General features: G+C 36.2%; 1 protein-coding gene across 1 annotated transcript in view; it reads left to right on the top strand.

Moving 5' to 3' along the window:
* The window catches only part of METTL14 (methyltransferase 14, N6-adenosine-methyltransferase non-catalytic subunit), a 39,009-nt gene extending 18,068 nt beyond the window's left edge, over positions 1-20,941 (top strand). The window contains exons 6-11 of the mRNA XM_005898072.3: positions 254-344; positions 1,721-1,862; positions 6,886-6,978; positions 9,198-9,314; positions 10,759-10,969; positions 19,461-20,941. Coding sequence (XP_005898134.1) covers positions 254-344; positions 1,721-1,862; positions 6,886-6,978; positions 9,198-9,314; positions 10,759-10,969; positions 19,461-19,765 — 959 coding nt within the window. The 3' untranslated portion in view covers positions 19,766-20,941. The remainder of the gene's footprint in view (positions 1-253; positions 345-1,720; positions 1,863-6,885; positions 6,979-9,197; positions 9,315-10,758; positions 10,970-19,460) is intronic.
* Positions 20,942-22,347: the final 1,406 nt, after the last annotated feature.

Below are 22,347 nucleotides of genomic sequence, written 5' to 3'. Positions count from 1 at the left end.
ACTTAAACCATCTGGCCTTTAAAACCATCTGGCCTTTAAAACATGTGTTTGCCTACATGTGAAATTAGGGTCATTAGGTATAAAATGTGTTTATGAAGTATTTAAAAATACTCAAAACTAACTTTTTTACAAAGGATGTGAGAATGATAAGTTGGTTGTGTCTTATTTTGTTTTCCCGAACAGGCTCATCACCTTTGAATTCACTGATACTCAATTGTATTGAAATTTGGAATTTACTATTTTTCTTCCCCAGGTTTGGCGGACAGATTTGAAGAATACCCTAAACTGCGGGAGCTCATCAGACTGAAGGATGAGTTAATAGCTAAATCTAACACTCCTCCTATGTAAGTGGGGTTTTTTGTTCCCAACACGGGGTTAAAATATTAGTCTTTTTGTCATGTAACCTTTCTGAAGTTTGAAAAAAATTCAGCATCTTTGAAAGGTTTAACACACTCTTTCTTCTTTATAGCGAAATGTATTAGCTTGATACTCTGGCACTGAGTACACAGTAGGTTGTCATTTTATTTGTTTTCAGTTTACTAGATAATTTAGAGTGTCTTTAAGTATTTTTTCTTAGAAAATCTGATTTGTTGTATTCTTAACTGTCTTTAAATGTTTTTAAGTATCTTTTCTTCTCAAAAATTACTTATTGAAGAAAGTTAGAAAACTTAAGAGAGAGAAAATAAGAAAATGAAAATTATAACTTGGCATCTAGGGATACTATTCTTAACATTTTGGAATACAAAAATTCATTTTAACCTTTGCTAACAGAATAATGTTTCCCTCAAAAACTGTATAATCCTTAAACTTGGAGACTCTTTAGGTTACTTTGAACATTTTATACATTTAACAATTTGCTAAAATGTATGCTATTAATGATTAGAAGAACCACAAAGGTAACTGAGTTTGTAGAAAAAAATTTAACAGGCTAATATTGATCATATTTAGAAATATTTTACATTTAAAGTAACTTATGCATTCTAAGTTGCTTCAGTTGTGTCCAACTCTTTGCGACCCTATGGACTGTAGCCCTCCAGGCTTCTCTGTCCATGGGATTATGTGGGCAAGAAAACTAGAGTGGGTTGCCATGCCCTCCTCCAGGGGATCTTCCCGACCTAAGGATTGAACCTGGGTCTTCTGCATTGCAGGTGAATTCTTAACCACTCAGCCACCGGGGAAGCCCCAGAGTGTTGTGTATTTATATTTGAAATACCTTTGTACTGTGTAGAAATAACCATTAAATAAAGGCTAGTAGTAATTTATACTAGGTGGCTGGAAAGGACTGTTATTGCTAACAAACAAACTAGCAAAAGAAAATTATGTCTATCTTTAGAAACTTTTTTAGATGGAGGAATATAAAACAAAGCAATTTTTCTAAAAGACAACTGCAGGAAAAATGATATTCCTCGAAGTATTATGATGATAATGGAAAGGGACTCGGACACATCTGAGTATGGATTTTCAGTATAAAAAATGGGAAAGGTTTATACTCAGGATGTTCCTGTGGGATCATGGTTTTCCTTTGCAGTATGATTCTATCCATCTCCTCAGGAAGAACAGTGGTAGATTGTTTTACTGTTTATACTGAGGAGAGATTCCTCCATAAAAAGGTATTTAGTTATTAGCTCATGATGACTTTGAAATAGTATTAGGAAATATTTAAGAAACTTTTTTTTATTACCATCTGTAATCTCTTACTTTTTATGCTTTAATCAAATAGGTACTTACAAGCAGATATAGAAGCCTTTGACATCAGAGAACTGACACCCAAATTTGATGTGATTCTTCTTGAACCACCTTTAGAAGAATATTACAGAGAGACCGGCATCACTGCTAATGAAAAATGCTGGACTTGGGATGATGTATGATGAAACTTTCTACATTGTAATGAATTATTTATTTTTCAAATGAATATATCTTTATTTGATCAGAGAGTAATACTATAAATACTGTTTTAGGAATTATAAATATAGATTTATACTATATATTATGGCTGAAGATGTAAGGTACAGTAACAAATATTATAGTATCTTTGGTCTTTCTTTTTGAGGCAGAAGTTGAGCAGGGAATAAGTAAGTTGTCTGTAGAAGCCTTAAAATTCCAATCTTAGAGTCCTTGGATGTAAAGCTAGAAATAAATCTAAAAACAGATTGAATGGTTGATAGCTTTCTGTATTTGATTAGTTTCAGTGAATGTCAGAGTATTCACACACATATATATATTGGCATAATTTTTACTCGTTAAAGAACTTAGAGTATAATAGATTTAAAGTATATATAATCTCAATCTTATATAGTTGCAGTAAAATTCTGTTTTCCTAAATAAAAGTAAACTGATAGCTTCAGTGAGTTACATAAAGTAATCTGTTTTTATTGGTCAATAACAAAAATAGCAAATATATATTTATTGAGTACCACTCTGTACTAGGCAACTAGGTACTAGAAATTCAAAGATGAATGAGACTTAGTATTTGGCCTTAAGGAGCACATAGTTGAATGGGATAAGCAATGACCTAAACAGATAATTTCAGTATCATTTTGTTAGTTCAGTAATAGAGGACTGCATAAACTGATCTGAAAAAAAACCTGACCAAGTTGAGGAAGCTGGGGGACATGAAGAGAAAGTGATGCATGAACCGATTAGCTAGAATTGGCCACTGAGAATGGGCTGGGCTAGGAATTCCAAGCTGAAGACACAGCAAGAGCAGGAGGCAAAGAGGTGAGAATGAAGGTCTGTCTGTATGTTGACTGTGTTGAAACACAGATGGAGACTGTCTAGAGATGCTGTCTTCTTAGAAGCTTGGACTTTATCCTGAAGGCATTGGGAATCTTTGAGGGGCTTTAACCAGTTTAGTAAAATGGTCTAATTAGTGTGTGGAGAAGGATGGTCCAGAGCAAATGAAGACTGGAGAGGAAAGAGCAGGTAGAAGACTGTTGCAGTAGTCTGGTTAGGAGATGAAGGTTCCCTGAATTAGGGTGATGGTAGTAAGGACAGAAAGGTGATAAATTCAGTAATGTTTTGTAGGTATGTCTGGTGAGATCTGGTGACTGGGATGAGAGAAAGAGGTAAGGATGCGCGGAAGTTTGAGTCTTGGGATAAATGGGTTCAGTTATCACTGGCAGAGAGTTAGTTTAAGAAGAGGAGCAGGATTAGAGAGATTAGGATATGCTTAATGTGTTGATTAGAGCTATATGAGAGACATTCAAGTAGAGATTGTAATAGGAGTATGCAAGTTAACAGAAAGATCTGGCCATCTCAAAAGACAGATTTTAAAGGGTTAGCATATTAAACCTATGAGAATAAACGAATGTGTCTTGAGATAGTGTCTCAATTAGGATACAATGTGAATTTTCAGTAAAGCCTCAGGAAACTTAACATTTAAGAGTCACATAGGAAAGATGTGAAAAGATGAGTGAGGTGAATCAAGACAGTTTGAATGTCATGGAAGCCAAGGACATAAAGAACTTCCCTAATTGAGGAGGAACATGTGATCAAAAGCGCTGAACATAGAAGAGAGGTAAGGAAGGCAATGGACTGAAACTCTGTAAACTGATGTTTCACAGGAATCTGCTTTGAATCCTTGCATATCCCCTTCTGAGTTAAGTCTTTACTATTGTTAGTATTACTTACTCTTCAAGGTATGACTTCAGTTTTTCTTCCTTAAAGCTTTTCCTATCAGCTTCAATACCTCTGTCACATTTATTTACATGTTTATTTTATTTTACAAGTTTTTCCTCTCCTCTGATAAGTATAATCTGTGTTTATTGTTGAAACACAGAAATATATAGTATCCCCAAAACTTAAGGTTAAAGATGTAGTGCTGTTGATATTTAGGGCTGAGAGGTTTTCCAGATAGGTTTTACAAGTTAATAATCTTTCTGATAGTGTTTAAGAAATATCTCTTTTTCCTCATCAAAATTAATATAGAAAATAATCTTTTTCAATTTAGGCAAAAGAAAATTGAAAAATTAATCTTATTATGTCTATGATTAGTAGTTAGGTTGAACTTTATTTTCTCTGGCCCATCTCTAAGATTGGGTCAGTGAAATCTAAGAGTTTAAATTTTGTATGATAAACTAATAGAGTTTTTGTAATAAAGAAATTCTATTTTATATGCATATTGCAAAGTTTTGTCCGGAGCCGTAAGAACTCTAAGCTCTTAACCTTTATTTAGTAATAACCTAAAGAAAGTGCCAATAGCTAAATATAAATTTAAAAAGTGTGTGAGTTTCTCAGATATTCTTTTTCACGTCAGTGGAGGTCAGTGGGTTTTAGTTAAGAATATAAGCACTTACTTAAAATACCAATATTTAGTATTTATAAGTGTAATGTCAAGAGTTATTTGCTTACTGTTCTTCACTGTGTGCCATCACTTACCTTAGCTATGCCATGTATAAATGTGTGTGGGCATATATATGTGTCTGTGCGTATTAATGTTTATTCATATTCTTATGAGAATATTAGATCAGGCGTTACATCAAGACAAAATTGGAAGTGTAAAACTGAATAGGTTTATGCCTATTGTAATTTATTTCCACTGTCATCCTGGTTGGCCCTGAAAAAATTTACTTAAAAAAAAAATTGTAGTCATATTCAGGTCACTGTGGTATTACTAGATGGGATCCCCTCACTGGGCCAATTAATAATGCCTGCTCTGACTCTGGCCATAAAGTTGAGCTTTTTTCTATTACTCAGGCTCAATCAGAGCAACATGAAAAGTTTCAGCAAAGGAAGAAAAAATTTTCCCACAATTATGGGATGGATTTTTATAGATAACACCACTCTATGGTAATTTAGATTTAAAGTCTCCTCTGTGTTGGAAACAGATTGGGGTTTCTGCTCAGAAACGATTAACAGGATTCCTGTTACACAGACTAAAAGTATGCGTTTGTGTCCTCTTGACTAGCTGGTGGGTTGTCTGTGTGTCCCAAGGCCTCTGCCTTTTGCATCTTGCCTTCTTTGCTGTAATTCTCCGTGAACTTGGACCTGCGTTCCTTTTGCCACTTAAAATCCCTTCTGCTCATCTAGCTTGAGCCCCTTCTCCAGAGGCTGCTGATGAAGAGCAGACCCTTTTGTTCTTTTTGAATTTCTTTTTGGTTGTGCTGGTCTTCATTGCTGTCTGAGGGCTTTCTCTAGTTGCAGCGAGCAGGGGCTCCTCTCTAGATGTGGCGCGCTGGCTTCTCATCGCAGTGGCTTCTAGGCTCTTGGACTCCATAGTTGTGGCACAAGGGCTTTAGTAGCCTCTCGGCGTGTGGATTCTTCCTGGGGGCAGGGATCGAGCCTGTGTCCCCAGCACTGGCAAGTGGATTCCTGTCCACTGTACCACCAAGGAAGTCCTTTTCTCTATTTTAAGGGATCTAGTAGTCACCATTATCGGCAAGTTTAAAAGGGAGGTTTATGAAAGCTTGGAAAGTTCTCATAGGCACCATCTTTTGCTTATTTATAGCTCCCAGGAGAAGGAAATGGCAACCCACTCCAGTATTCTTGCCTGGAGAATCCTGTGGATGGAGGAGCCTGGTGGGCTACTGTCCGTAGGGTCACACAGAGTTGGACACGACTGAAGCGACTTAGCATGCGTGCATGCATCATCCTCAAATAATGTTTCTTTTACCTAGATAAGTTATAGGTGATATGGTTTTGAGGCACTCAGGTAAAAGTTAAAGAACTTCCCTTGTAGTCCAGTGGTTAAGACTCTGCGCTTCCTCTGGGGAATGTGGGTTCCATCCTTGGTTAGGAAAGTTCCACATGCCCATGAGGTGTGGTCAAAGAAAAAAATTAAGGGAAAAAAAATTTCTTTAAGTTAAAATTTCCTTAATACATGTAACTAATAAGTATTAGCTTGAGCCATGGTCTGTGGAACTTGTTAGCTGTAGAATAAGGAAGTAGTAGAATAAGAATACCATATAAAATGATTGCTTTTGTAGTCATTTATACACACTATGGTAGTCCCCAAATTTAGAGATTTAATTATTAAAGATTTTTTTTTAATTGAGATACTCAACACATACAAAGCCAACAATTATAGACTATTTTTTTTACATTTCAGACCTAAAGTGATCATTACAATGAAATGTGTATATTGATTTATTTTATTTAGAATTGTTCTTCTGGAAACCATGTCCTCTACAAACATTTGTGGTTATGTTTTATTTTAAGTTTGCCCCTAACTTTGAGGTAATTTAATCCCTTTTCTTTTCAGTTTCTTTTTCTGTAAATGGTAACAGGTTGCTCTAAAGCTATACCTTATAAAATTCCATAATTCTATAAATATAGTTTCCTATAAACTTCTCATATAAAATCAAGTGTATCTATGTGCATGTGTTCATCTGTATTAATACAGCTGTATTAATACAGTTGTATTAATACAGATGTATTAATACAGTTGTATTAATACAGATGTATTAATACAGTTGTATTAATACAGATGTATTAATACAGTTGTATTAATACAGGAAAAAACCGATAAGAACAAATTTTAAGTTTAAAATTTATTTTCCATTGTATTTCCTAATGAAAATTAGTATATTTAAAGAACACATATACTATAGTGAAAAGGAAAGTCAAGTCGCTCAGTCATGTCTGACTCTTTGCAACCCCATGGACTGTAGCCTACCAGGCTCCTCCATCCATGGGATTTCCCAGGCAAGGGTACTGGAGTGGGTTGCCATTTCCTTTTCCAGGGCATCTTCCTGACCCAAGGATCAAACCCACTTCTCCCACATTGCAGGCGACACTTTACCATCTGAACCACCAGGGAAGCATATGTTATAAGTATTATATAAACATATACTATAAGTCCTGATAAATTTCAGTGCTTGTTCTTTTGGATTTAGAATAAATGGGAAACAAGATACTTGAGTGCAGTACTGTTTTGGTTTCTTCCAGATTATGAAGTTAGAAATTGATGAGATTGCAGCACCTCGATCATTTATTTTTCTCTGGTGTGGTTCTGGGGAAGGATTGGACCTTGGAAGAGTGGTAAGATGGTGTTTTTTTTTTTTTTAAGTGTTTTTTTATAATTCATAAGAAACAACAGTATGTTGTATAAAAAATTTGAAGATTACTGTTACATTGTTCTTCATTTCTTAAATAGTACTCAAATATTCAGAAGGAAAAACTGTTTTAAAAAGAATATGTAAAAAATTTTAAAAATTAAAAAAATAAAAAGAATATGTAAAAGACAGTACCCCTTAGTCAGTTAACTAGCTTTCAGGATGAAAAATCAAACTGCGATTTACTACAACTGCAGGAAGAGAACAGTTTAGAGATTTGAAATTGAATTGCAGCTCAGAAACAGGCAGCTTACTGTTGTATACTGTCCATTATTAGTAGCTAAAATGTATTCTTCTGAGTAGCCTTATCTCATGAATTCCAAATGTAAGCCAAATCGTGTTGAATAAATAACACAGCATCTAGAACACATAGTTTGAAGGGATGAATGAGAGTGAGAAAGACATTTATTATCTCAGTTTATTTTAGGTCCCTTATGTTTATCATATTTGGAACTTTTTTGTTTTTTGGTTGGAGTATTTTGAATTTCTAAATGGAAACAAAATACTAAAAGCTTTTTTTTTTTTTTAATACTGGTAGCTTTGTGGCTAGTTTTGGTCTCAGATCTGCTATCCAGCAGTGAAACTTTGGGTAAAGAGGTATTTACTCTTGTGTGTTTCAGTTTCCTCACTTGTTATGGGATAATATTTACATTTTTAGGACATATTATTAATACTTGATATACTACCAAGATCTCATTTAATCCTGGTAATTTTAGGAGGTGTCCATTTGACAGGTGAAGAATTTAAGTAAGATTATATTGAGGTAAATTTGTGCTCAAATCCTGAAGTTCTGCAGTTGCTTTGTATTTTTTGTATAAATAGCAAGTTTGAGATTGTTGGATCACATCATTGCTTCTGTCATTTATTAACTCCATGGTAAGACTAAAACTGTATACTGGGAATCTTGTTTTATTGCTGGTATCTCCCTAAGATGCTGTAAAAAAATCTAAGAAAATAGAAACACACCATATGTTTTTATAGGTATATTGGTGCATTTTATAGGTATATTACCCTTTTTAGATCAAATATCTAGCTTTGGGCTTTTCTCCTACCCCCCAGATTAGCTTGAAATTGATTAGGAGGCTTTATCTTATTTGTTTATGCATCAGTTTATCATACTAGTGAAAGCAGATTTTGGCCCAAAATCATTACAGAAATAATACAGCATGAGAAATACTCATGAACTTGTGCTAAGTTGATTAGGGCATGTTGGATTTAGGCCCTTGTGATACTTCATGAATATCCCGTGCTAAACAAATATTTGGCAACAGGAACAGATAGTGATTGTGATTTTTGAGATTTTAAGTTAAAAATCTAAGTTCCATTTTGAGGTGTATCTCAGTTTATATAATGAAAAGTACATATGTTTTATGCTGCACTGTGTCTTTTTTGTACTTGATCATAGTGCCAACAGAATTGCACTGCACAATTTACTTAATTCCTCCTATTTTGTGCTTAGTCAGTTAGGGGTAAGGACTATATCTTACTCATGTTTTTAATCCCAGCAGCTAGCCAACACTTACATATGGTAGGGCTCAAAATGCTACTCTGGGTACTCACTTAGTTGGTTTTTGTTATATGTTCGTATATAACAGATTCTAAGACACTAAGATTCAAACCTCTCTATTGTCTAGGTTACATAAAGCTTAAAGTTTTATCTTATAAAGAAATATAGAGACAATTGTAAGTCTTTGGATTTTTGAGGTTTAGTATTAAATATATAAAAATAACATTTTACAAGACTCATTTGAAAGGAAGTTACTGATTAGAACTTCTCAACAGTTCTTAGCTTTATCAGAAGATAGAAAATTGAGGTGGCAAGAACATTTACCTTTTGAATTAGTTTTTGATTAAAGAAGGGCTGATTGTTCTCTTATTTAAAAGTCACTTTCTATTGATTACAGTGGAAGGTAGTATAAAGAATTGGAGTATTATATAGTCTTTTCCATGTTTTGATATTATATGTTTTTATAATGGCTGTATATTTAAAGACAAGTATTTTTTTCTGTTTCTACAGTAATACAAAATTACTATGACATCTTGGAATTTAGTGTCTCAAACCTCTAGGAAGTTTTTAATGCTGGTTGATTAAGTATTGTTTATTTCCTTTAGCTAAGGATTTTTTAAAAATTCTCTTATTTCTAGTGTTTACGCAAGTGGGGTTACAGAAGATGTGAAGATATTTGTTGGATTAAAACCAATAAAAACAATCCTGGGAAAACTAAGACTTTAGATCCAAAGGCCGTCTTCCAGAGAACAAAGGTATTGTCTTTACTGCTTTCTTCTCTATATTTTAATTATTTTCTCTCAAGCTTTTACAAATGACTCCATGCTGTTTAATTCATTTTGGTGGAAAGGTTCTTCTCTCAGACTTGCACAGATGGCATTGAGCATTAAAGTAACACAGCCAAGTTCATTTAAAAAATTTTATTCACTCAGAGAAGCCTGTGCTGTGCTGGAGAAGTTACTGTGTATTCCCGTAGTATAGTATATCCTATACTACTGTCATTCTCAGTCAGATGTGGGCTTTTGGTACTTCTGACCCCCATATTTTTTCCTTTCTCTGAACTCAGAAAAAAGAAATGGCAGCAAGACTCATAGCTGGCCAGCTGAGATGAATATTTCTCTCCTCTTCCCTTCTTTTTTCTGGGCTTCCCTGATAGTTCAGTTGGTAAAGAATCCTCCTGCAATGCAGGAGACCCCAGTTTGATTCCTGGGTCGGGAAGATTCCCTGGAGAAAGGGATAAGCTACCCAATCCAGGATTCTTGGGCTTCTCTGGTGGCTCAGCTGGTAAAGAATCCACCTGCAATGTCGGAGACCCTATTTCGATTCCTGAGTTGGGAAGATCCCCTGGAGAAGGGAAAGGCTACCCACTCCAGTATTCTGGCCTGGAGAATTCCATGGACAGAGGGACTTTCACTTTCCCTTCTTTTTTCTACATAAGAACCTGAACAAGAAGCCCTGAGAACCTCTGATTCATAGAACCGCCCTCCTAGTTATCAGGGTTCAACAGTTTGTCCTCCAGCCTTTCACTCTTCTGGGAGCTTCAGGGGGAGGGTCTTTTTGAAGTCTTTCTTGGGCTAGAAATTCTTTTTGAAGGGAATCCAAGCCATCCTTGTTATTATTAGTTCATAGAGTCAAGTGAGATTAAATTTATTTAAACTTTACCATGTTGTCCAGATTAAATAGACGTCAAAAAATAACAAAAAAAGAAATTGTTTGACTTTCACATTTATGTATGTTGAGTATTTTAAGTTTGTATCCTTGCTTAAAGTCTTCTCTCCATTTGAAAAGGCTTACACTTTGTGTACAGATGGGGTCGCACAGAGTCGGACACGACTGAAGCGACTTAGCAGCAGCAGCAGCATGTGAGGCCCGATATAACATCAGATTCTGAACTCAAGTGCCATGTTTCCATAACTTCTGGAAACAAGTTACTATCAAGAGTTGCAGAGGAAAAGATCCCACAGTCACTGACTCAGTTATCTAAAATGTGATGTGATGGCCCTGAGTTTAATGTCTAGCTTCCCTGCCAATCTTCAAAGGTCCAGAGATCCAGGTTTTTCCTATTGTGTTTTTGCCCATAAAACTATATCCCAAAGACTCAGAGAAATGAGTATTGTTTTGGAATTTGAAATGTGAAATGTTGTGCAATATGACTGTTTATGAAAAGAGATTAATTGGCCTGTTTTTATTGTTACTTAGGAACACTGCCTTATGGGGATCAAAGGAACTGTAAAGCGTAGCACAGACGGGGACTTCATTCATGCTAATGTTGATATTGACTTGATTATCACAGAAGAACCTGAAATTGGCAATATAGAAAAGCCTGTAGAAATTTTTCATATAATTGAACATTTTTGTCTTGGTAGAAGACGCCTTCATCTGTTTGGAAGAGATAGTACAATTCGACCAGGTAAGATCTCAGTGGGGGGAAATGTTAAAAGTTCCTTGAGATATAAATGTTAAGAAAGAGTACACAGTGCTTTGTAAAATAAAATGCTTATGACACATTTGACCCCTCTTCTTGCTGTATTTCAAGTATACTAAGCTCAGTCTTGTCTCAGTACTCTTTCAGGGTCCTCTTTCCTATCATTCTCATCCTGACGGACCTTTTCTCACAACACTGCCTAAATTAGCCAGTTTCACAGTACTATCCAGACCTCCCACCACTCTCTCCCTCATAGCACTATTATTATCTGAATTAGAGAATCATTTGGGCGTGTTTATAGTCAATCTCTTTAGCACTGCAGTCTCACGGAAAGCAAAGACTATCTTATTATTTTCTTCTTTTGAACCAGCATTTAGGTTATTAAGTAAATACTGTGTTGAAGAAATGCATAATGGACATTTGGTTCACACCAAAAGGTTCTTGATATTTGGCCCTGTCCAAAATCATTTGGCAGGGACCAGATTTGCTCAGGTTTCAAGGACCTTTTGGCATGAACAAAATGTCTTACTTTTTAGATAGCACTAAATTGTCTGCTAACCAAATGATCCTATAGAAAATAACCATACATTTGTGAAATACATGATATATCTCAGCCTTGTTAGTACTTGGCTTGTCTCCTTACATATATCATGATACTGTTTTATCAAAACTTTAACTTCTTTACTAAATCTGTATAATGTGAATTTACAATTTTGAAAAAAATGAGTAGAAAATAATTAAGCTGTTACAGACTGGAATTCTCTTTCAGAGGGCACAGCTTTTGTTTACAAAGTATTGTTGAACTAATTATACATTCTGTTTCTTCTCGGAAAATATAAAAGTTACTTTTAAGGACATTGCATCATTCAATCACAGTATATAAAATCAACCTGTTTAGTTTTACCTGTGCTAGAAATGTTGTTTAAAGCTGAAAGGAGCCAGGATCTTATTTGTTTTAAATAGTCTACATTTTATACAAAGTAAAAGTTGAAGAAGGTACAGTGGAATAATTGGCCTTCAAAGTACCTAAGAATTTAGAAGAAACTGATGTTCATTCTAAAAAAAGTAACCCTTAAAGTTGCGGTAGGTATAATGGGATCCATTCTCCCTACCTCCACCCCAGACTCGTCAGCTATTCTCTGTGGGTGTGCTTTAGTGAACACAGAAATATCTTTGTTTGTAGAAACTGGTCTTAAATTTCATAAACTTCTGTAAAATGATAAAGAGAAAAATAAAAGCCCATTCTCTTTACAAAGAAATATTTTGCGTGTGAAATGTTTTTTCTCTGTGGCTTAGGTTTAGAGAAAATGTTTTCTGTATTTAAAAGTTAAATGGTTTTTCTCCTGGCAGTTTGTTATTTAGAATTGCATTGCTAAAGTTATCAATTATATTGCTTTTTGGCTTAATATTGTGGTCAAATAATATGTATCATAAAATACCACTAATTTGTAATTTGCTTTGACCGAATTTAGATGACTGAAAATAATGTAAATTTTTTGTTGTTGGTTGCAGTATTTGTGTATGTTGTTTCTGTCAGCCATGTCTTTACTGATTTTTTTTTAACTATTCTATGAGAAAGGTATGTTTAAATCTATTAAGATTATGGGTTTGTGGTTCTGTTTGGTGGTCAGTTTTGAATTTATGTCTATTTAAGATTGTTATTAGATGTATTTAAATGTAGGACTTTTATGCCTTCCTAGTAGATTGATGCTCTTAATATTATGAACTGTCTTTCTTAATCCAGTTTCTTAACTTTAAATCCTACTTCATCTAACATTATTACAGTGATTCCAGCTTTTTTTTGGTTTGTGTTTGCTCTGCATATTATTTCCATCCTTTATTTTCAGTCTTCCATATCCTTTAACATACCTCTTGTGATCAAACACAGGTAGTTTTCATTAAATAGGTAGATTTAATCTTTATCTTTGAATTGGGTTTTTTTTTGAATAATTGATTGCTCCCTTTCCCATGTTTGTTGTTTGTTTTTTTTTGGCTGAGAGACATAGGATCTCAGTTCGCAACCAGGAATTTATCCCGTGCCCCTTGCTTTGGAAGTGTGGAATCCTGACCACTGGACCACCAGGGAAGTCCCTTAATTGAATTGTTTGGTGGTGGTGGTGGTGGTGGTGGTTTAGTTGCTAAGTCATGTCCAACTCTTGCAACTCCATGAACTGTAGCCCGCAAGGCTCCTCTGTCCATGGGATTCTCCAGGCAAGAATACTGGAGTGGGTTGCTGTTTCCTTCCCCAAGGGATCTTCCCAACACAAGGACTGAACACTAACCTCCTGCATTGCAGGCGGCAGATTGTTGACCAACTGAGCTACGAGTCAAGTCTATATTTAATGTAATTTCTTTTTAAGAAATGTTTCTTTTTATTTATTCTTGGCTGTGCTGGGTCTTTGTTGCTGCACAGACTTTTCAGCTAGTAGGGGCTACTCTAGTTATGGCGCACAAGCTTCTCATTTGAGTGGATTTTCTTGTGAAATAGAGGCTCTAGAGCAAGAGAACTTCAGTAGTTCTGGCACGTGGCCTCAGTAGCCGCAGTTTCTAGAATACAGGCTCAGTAATTGCAAACAGGCTTAGTTGTCCCCCAGCATGTATGATCTTCCAGGATCAAGGGCAAATTCGTGTCTCCTGCATTGGCGTGGGGTTTCTTTACCACTGAGCCACTAAGAAAACCTTTAGTATAATTTCTGATATTTGTGGTTGTTCAGTCGCTCAGTCATGTCTGACTCTTTGTGACCCCATGGACTGCAGCACCCCAGGTTTCCCTGTCCTTCACTATTTCCTGGAGTTTGCTCAAACTCAAGTCCATTGAGTTGGTGATGCCATCGAACCATCTCATCCCCTTCTCCTCCTACCTTCAATCTTTCCCAGCATCAGGGCCTTTTCCAGTGAGTTGGCTCTTTGCATCAAGTGGCCCAAGTATTCAAGCTTCAGTTTCAGCATCAATTCTTCCAAATTTAAGGTTGATTTCTTTTAGAATTGACTGGTTTGATCTCCTTCCAGTCCAAGGGACTCTAAAGAGTCTTCTACAGCACCACGATTCAAAAGCATGAATTCTCTGGCCCTCAGCCTTGTTTATGGTCCAACTCTCACATCTGTATATGATTACTGGAAAAATCATACCTTTGATTATACAGACCTTTGTCAGCAAAGCAATGTCTCTGCTTTTTAATATGCTGTCTAGGTTTGTCATAGCTTTTCTTCCAAAGAGCAAGCGTCTTTAAATTTCATGTCTGTAGCCATCATCCACGGTGATTTTGGAGACAGTCTGTCACTGTTTCCACTGTTTCCCCATCTATTTGCCATGAAGTGAGGGGACCAGATGCCACGATCTTAGCTTTCTGAATGTTGAGCTTTAAGCCAGCTTTTTCACTCTCTCAGTTCCTCTTCGCTTTCTGCCATAAGGGTGGTGTCATCTGCATATCTGAGGTATTGACATTTCTCCCGGCAGTCTTGATTCCAGCTTGTGCTTCATCCAATCCAGCATTTCTTATGATGTACTCTGCATATAAGTTAAATAAACAGGGTGACAATGTACAGCCTTGACATAGTCATTTCCCAGTTTTGATCCAGTCTGTTGTTCCATGTCCAGTTCTAACTGTTGCTTCTTAACCTGCAGACAGGTTTCTCAGGAGGCAGGTAAGGTGGTCTGGTATCCCATCTCTTAAGAATTTTCCACAGTTTGCTGTGATCCACACAGTAAAGACTGTAGTGTTGTCATTGAAGCAGAAGTAGATGTTTTTCTGGAACTCTCTTGCTTTTTCTGTGATCTACTAGATGTTGGCAATGTGATCTCTGGTTCCTCTTCCTTTCCTAAATTTACTTTGTACATCTGGAAGTTCTTGGTTCACATTCTGTTGCAGCCTAGCTTGAAGGATTTTGAGCATTACTTTGCTTGCATGTGAAATGAGTGCAATTGTGTGGTAGTTTGAACATTCTTTGGCGTTGCCCTTCTTTGGGATTGGAATGAAAACCGACCTTTTCCAGTCCTGTGGCCGCTGCTGAGTTTTCCATCCTTGCTGGCATATTGAGTGCAGCACTTTCACAGCATCACTTTTTAGAATTTGAAATAGCTCAGCTGGAATTCTATCACCTCCACTAGCTTGGTTCATATTAATGCTTCCTAAGGCCCACTTGTCTTCATACTCTAGAATTTCTGGTTCTAGGTGAGTGATCACACCATTGTGGTTATCCAGGTCATTAAGACCTTTTTTGTACAGTTCTTCAGTGTATTCTTGCCACTTATATCTCTTCTGCTTCTGTAAGGTCCATACTGTTTCTGTCCTTTATTGTGCCCATCTTTGCATGAAGTGTTCCTTTGGTATCTCAGATTTTCTTGAAGAGATCTCTAGTCTTTCTCATTCTATTTTCCTCTATTTCTTTGCATTGAACACTGAGGAAGGCCTTCTTACCTCTCCTTGCTCTTCTTTGGAATTCTGCATTCAAATGGGTATATCTTTCCTTTTCTCCTTTGACTTTTGCTTCTTTTCTTTTCTTGGCTATTTGTAAGGCCTCCTCAAACAACCATTTTGCCTTGTTGCATTTCTTTTTCTTGGGGATGGTTTTAACCACTGCCTCCCTATATAGTGTTAGGAACCTCTATCCATAGTTCTATACGCTGTATCAGATCTGATCCCTTGAATCTATTTGTCATTTCCACTGTATAATAGTAAGGCATTTGATTTAGGTCATACCTGAATGGCCTAGTGGTTTCCCCTACTTTCTTCAATTTAAGTCTGAATTTTGCAATAAGGAGTTCATGATCTAAGCCACAGTCAGCTCCTGGTCTTGTTTTTGCTGACTGTATAGAGCTTCTCCATCTTTGTCTGCAAAGAATACAATCAATCTGATTTCAGTGTTGACCATCTGGTGACATCAATGTATAGGGTTGTCTCGTGTTGTTGGAGGAGGGTGTTTGCTATGACCACCTTAATGTTTGCTTTACATTGGTACCACCTGTTCTGTGTCCCCTTTTCTCTCATTTCTTTTGGATTAAGTATTCTTATATTATTCAGTGTTTCTTTTTTATTAACTTCTTAGATATTCTTTTATTGTTCCTTCACTGGTTTTCTTGGAAATTGCAGCATGTACCCTTGAATTATTAAATTCTAAATTAAAGTAGCATATTGGTTTTTTAAAAGGGTAGGGATGCTATGGTTTAAACTTCATAGTTTCTTTAGTCTTTTAAAAGCAATTTTTCTCTATACGTACAGTCATGCCTGAGTTTTACACACATACTAGATATACAGCTACAGAATGAACTTTGAGTTGTTGAGACTTCTGCTGTACATATACATGAACATCTTGTTTGGAGGTTTAGTAGATGGTTTTACTCTCTTATCAAAGTAAAATATTTTGGCAACAGAGCTTGTGGCAAGCAAATATTTCCTCTTCACTGGCTTAAGAGAAAGTAATATGACTAGATGCTCAGCTGGAGTTGTGTGTTTTTCAGAAAGTGTAGATGTCCATAGATATTGAATATTAAGATTATGGCTGTAGTGTTTGAGGAAATAAGGAACAGATTTTTATCTTCCATCATTAACCTTGGTACTCATAAATAGCTCTTGAATCTGGGAACAATCTCCAGTGGGAACTGCTATTTAAAGGAAGTAGAAAACTTTAAAGAAACAGCAAAGCTATTTGAACAATAAAAGGGAACATCAAACAGATGGTAATCTTTAATAATTGAAAAGTCAGTGTAACAACATTAAAGAAAATTTTCAAGAGGAAAAAAGATTCAGCCTCATTACTTCCAAGAAGTATTATTTTTTTGCATAATACTTTCCAGTCCTATTGTGCATACAGATTTTTACATAACTGTGTCATTCATCATTTTGTATTTTTCTCAATATTATGTCAAAATATATGTCAAAATTATTTCTACATTTAAGTAATTAGTTATAATGCTTTTAATGGCTTTATAGCATTATTTTATGGAGAAGGCAATGGCACCCCACTCCAGTACTCTTGCCTGGAAAATCCCATGGATGGAGGACCCTGGTGGGCTGCAGTCCATGGGGTGGCTAAGAGTCGGACAGGACTGAGCGACTTCACTTTCACTTTTCACTTTCCTGCATTGGAGAAGGAAATGGCAAGCCACTCCAGTATTCTTGCCTGGAGAATCCCAGGGACGGGGGAGCCTGGTGGGCTGCCGCCTCTGGGGTTGCACAGAGTCGGACACGACTGAAGTGACTTAGCAGCAGCAGCATTAAGTTTTTTTTTTTAATGTGAGTGGAAGAACCTAAGGAGTAGAGAGAGTAGATAATTATTAAGTATAGCTACAGATATAAGCCTAAACAGCAACTGAAATAAAAATACAAATTTTGGTGCCAATTTGTATTTATAATATTCTATAACTATAACATAATGGGAATTTTCTCCATTCATTTAGCTACCCACTTTATATTATACATTATATCTCTGATACCCTTCTATCTATATCTATACCAGTTGTACAAAGTCTTAGAGGTTTAGATTTTATTTTTTGCTTGTAAACTACTATCTGATTCTTTATCTTTGCCCATTCTTGCACAAATTATTTTAGTATTAAGAAGGAGTATCCACTTGGGAAAATTATGTAGTAGGAAGTTAACCATGTAAGTAATAATAATAGGAGCAATTGAGAGAAGTCTGTTCAAGAGACTATAATTTATTTGGGTCAAATCCTCAAATACATTTCTTCCTCTAGGAGGTAGTCTAAGGTATATAACACATACCAAAGGAATCCTCTTTATTATTGCTTTTAAGATTAAAGATTGATATATATATCATATTCACTGAAGCCAAGCTAATTTAAACTTACTTGGCTCTTAGAAATTAAGGATTAGAAATTTTAATAGAACACTGTTGCAGTGAAGAATTTGTGAGTGGGAGGCAGCATCCCTTGCAGGTTACTTTGTAAAGGTTTACATGTCTTATTTATATAGGGCAATATAGCATGAAAGAGACAATATTAACTATTTTTATTAAATCTTCGAATTTTTTCTTACCTCTTGCTGGTGCATTGTGTTCCACAGCACCATATGTATAGCAGAAAATGAACCAAAAGCAAATAAGTCTCATAGGTTCAATTGTGAGACCACATAGGTGTGCAGTGTGTTCTTTCATCTCATTTTTATCAAGGTGTCTACTTGATGAGACATGAAAGGCATCATATGGTTTCATCTGTTATTTTTCTCCAGATATTACAGATCTTACCTGTGCACTGTTAGACAATTTAAATGATGAACAGTTTTGTACCAAAAAAGGCTACTACATTTTAGAATGTGACCCTAGTAAAACATTTTGCATTTTATCATGGACCTAATAGTCTAAGAAATAATCTTGATAAGGCAGAAATCGTGTGAGATTAATTTTTCAGGTGAAGAACCTAATTCTTAGAGATTCCTCGACCTGCCCTAATGATCAGGAATCGCCACATGCAGGGAACCTCAAAGCACGAGGTCTCCATCAGGCATTTATAGTTAATTTGTAGTTCTTCTCGTTGCAGATACAATGTAATCAAACAGAAACCATCCTTATAAGGAAAATTATCTAGCAATGAAGTTGACAAAACCTATGGAAATATAATATGTAATGGAAATTCAGAAAGATACTCATTTCATTAAGATACATGTTTAAAGTAGATGTTGAAGGATGGAATTTTCACCAGGTTGACAGGATAGAAAAAATTATAGGCACAAGGTAGAGACTAGTGTGCAAACAGTTAACTATAGTGGTTCATTGTTTCAGCAGTGCGATTAGAAAGTTAGTTCAGACCTCATTGTATAAGGCTTCCGATTCCATGTTACTGAATTCTGGCTTAGTGGAAAGCCCAGAAGGTTGTGCAGAGAAGGAATGTGGTTTCAGCTTTGCTTTAGGCTTTCCACTTTTAGAGGGAGGAGAGGTTGGGAAAGCGTTACAGTATACATGTATGTCTGTTATATGTGTAGGGGACAAAACTAGTAGAAAAATAAAAACTCTAAGGGTGGCAGCAGAAATGGAAAGATGGTAACAAGTAGGAGCAGCATGGTAGTAGGTTGAATTTCTAAGACCTGCCAGCTGGGTTAATGTGGTTGGAAGAGAAGAAGCAAAAGTTAGTTCCAGGATGTTAGTCAGAAAACTGGAACCTACTTGTAGAAAAATTTCTACAAGTAGGAAGGTAACATAAAATTTAATAAATTTTCACTAAGCCAGAACTCAGTGTAGTGTCTTAATATTTTCTAAATCCTATTCTCACAGAATGTGAAATATGGATGGAGATGATGATTATATTATAAAAGTTACAGTTTAAGAGGAAAAACAAAACAAAATATATATATATGAAATCAAAGACCATAGTTAAATGCCATGTGTTCTATGTAAAATATCAATATTGGGTAAGTGATAGGGACATCTTTGGAAATACACTGGAGATTTGAAATGGCTCCTAAAGATCAGTAAGAGAATTGGGGGTGAAAAAAAGGTTAATCTTTTTTCCCCTCCGTTTCAGGGTGGCTTACAGTTGGACCAACTCTTACAAATAGTAACTACAATGCAGAAACGTATGCATCCTACTTCAGTGCCCCGAATTCCTATTTGACTGGATGTACAGAGGAAATTGAGAGACTTCGACCAAAATCACCTCCTCCCAAATCCAAATCTGATCGGGGAGGTGGAGCTCCCAGAGGAGGCGGAAGAGGTGGCACATCTGCTGGCCGTGGGCGAGAGAGAAATCGATCTAACTTCCGAGGAGAAAGAGGTGGCTTCAGGGGGGGCCGTGGAGGAGCACACAGAGGTGGCTTTCCACCTCGATAGTTTTTAGGACACTGATCCTATTAATGCCTCTTCACCTTCTTTCTGATAGTTTGAATTTCACCCAGGATACGTTTAGAACTCTGTTCCAGCTTGCACTTTGCTTTAGTTTCTCTAAGCTACAGGAATATTTTAATCAACCTCCCTTGCAGTTGTCATTGTCTCATTTTATTCAGGGTAAATGAGTCATCCTGTCTTTTGTCCTGTGCATGTAACCAAACAGACTGGAACAACACAAATACCTTCACTTTCAGAAACTGAATTTAGTCTAATTACAAAGGCTTTTGCTTTTTAGGAATAAAGTGAGCAGTGAAAAAGACCCAGTCTGAAGTATCATGGGTGCTGACAGTAGTTGATCATGGGCATCCCACCACTGCTGTCACAGCAAATGGGAAGCTGTTTGCAGCCTTGATGGAGTGGAGTTGGGACAGATGGTAAACTTCTCTTAGGGTTTCAACATTTTCTCATTGAAACAATAAAAGAGACTTTTTTTCTTTCTTTTTGAAAAATCTTAAGTAAACTCGTGTAATTTGATCACAGAAGAAATTAAGAGATTTGGAACAAAAACCTCCTCCCAGGTCTAAATCTGATCAGGGAGGTGGAGCCGCTGGGTGGGCAGAGAGGAGGTAGAGCCTATAGGCATACTTTATTTACAAAGAGGAAAAAAAGTACTCATTATAATCTCAGTTATGCAGCTACCGATGACTGTTACTCATGCTCCCTAAGAAGCTGACGAGGACAAATAGCCAAGTAGCTAAGGACAATAAAACTTTGGTGTGATCTTGGATTGACTTTTAAAGCAGTTTCATATTCCTCAGCAAAATAAAAGAATTGGAAGCAACAGATACACCTGGTTATCAGGTGCTTGGTTTAAACATTTTGGGGAATAAAGTACTTGGTGATGGGAAAATGACATGCATCTTTAAACTTGTTGTGGAGAAAAGGTAAAACCAGTTACAGAAAACCCTCAACTTAAGAAGAGAGCTTGGAAAAATGGAACTGCAGTTGCCTTCTAAGGGACTGGTTTTCCAGATAAGTTGTATGAGATTTTATATTGTCATTTCTATACTGTCACTCATGTTTTGCATGAATCTGCTGAATGAAATAATACCATTATTGTTGACAAATATATTTTTTATTTTATGTATGATTTTTCTAATGAAACTTTAAACCTTTGAACTTCGAGAGTCTCTTTTCTGTGAGTGGAATTGTCGTCGTTACCAAATGAAAAAGGATTGACCTCAGATGAGACTGTTCTCTTGGTCTGTGAGTAGCCCTTCTGTGCTTTTCATTGGCTCACAAAATGAGGTTATGTTATATCCTTTAAAGACTCAGTTTTTAGATAGGGACTGAATTATAGGAATATGCTTGAGATCCTTAAAAGCCTGATGAATTTTACTTGCTCAATCTGTTAGAGCTTTCTAATACAGGTAGCATTTGACTAATGTTCTTCTTGATGTAGATATGATGTGGAACTGTTGGTTAAAATTTTTACTGAAATGGTGGTACATTTTCAGCTTCAGTAATTAGAAGTTACCAGAGAGAGAACTCTATTTGTTAAAGTGACCTGGGAATGAAGAAGACAGATACTCAGTTGCCCAATGGGAGTCCTTAGACACACCAGCTAGGGAGTGACTCTGTCCTTTAAATAGGACTCTAGCCTGGTCCCTGCTCTGGGTCAGCTAGAACAGAGTTCGTGGTGGGGAATACCATACCCAAACACTACTGAACCATCTTAGATCAGGTAATTGTCACGATGTCAGTCAAAGTGTAGAATGAGACAGCACAGTGCATGAGGCGTCAGACGTTTTAGTGGGGGATCAAGTGTGGAGTCAGACTTGGTAGCCAGGCCGCATATCCAGAGTTGCAGTGGGAATCAGGGCTGTACCAGCTAATACTTTGGTAAGTAGAAGAGCCACCTCCTATAAGTCCTTAGCTCATAAAAACTACATACCTCTCTTATTTGTAAACCGAGTAATTGTTATGCCACAGTTTCATTTTAAATTGATGGGATCGTAATGGTTGGATGCCTGGGATAGCACACTGTAACTAAGAATGATTCCTTTGCATGTCTCTTAAAATACTTTCTACCCATTTTAGTTGTTAATTAACTTACAATGTTCTGATTACAGCAGCTTATTTTTAAAACCTGTACTTTTTTCATTCTGAACTTAACATAAGATTTAGTCTATAGTTCTAGATTTTATTGATTTAATATAATTTTTATTAACTTGACAAAATGATGGCCCAGTTGGGATTTATTCTAAGTGATAGTCTTTGATTGGAAAGTCTCTTTTTGTGTGCACTGTTAAAAACATAAGCTTTTGTGTATAAGAAAGGCTTTTCTTGGAACAGTCCTGTATAATCTTGGGGTCCATATAGGACATTAGCATTATCTTTGATGTTCAATGATAGGGACTGAACTGATAGGGAGTTAAGTATATGCTGTCAGTAGTTAAGCTATAAACCTAGGACTCCCCAGGAGGTTAGAACATTTATCTGGCAAATTGAACCCATTGAAGATTCCATTTCTGAAAAGTCACATTTGCTTCTGCTCTCAAGACCCCCAGTCAGCTACTCATATG

Source organism: Bos mutus, chromosome 6 (genome assembly GCF_027580195.1).
Source record: "Bos mutus isolate GX-2022 chromosome 6, NWIPB_WYAK_1.1, whole genome shotgun sequence".
In the NCBI taxonomy this organism is placed as follows: Eukaryota; Metazoa; Chordata; class Mammalia; order Artiodactyla; family Bovidae; genus Bos; species Bos mutus.
Note: the sequence above shows the minus strand (reverse complement) of the source record. Positions and strands in the feature narration are given on the sequence as shown.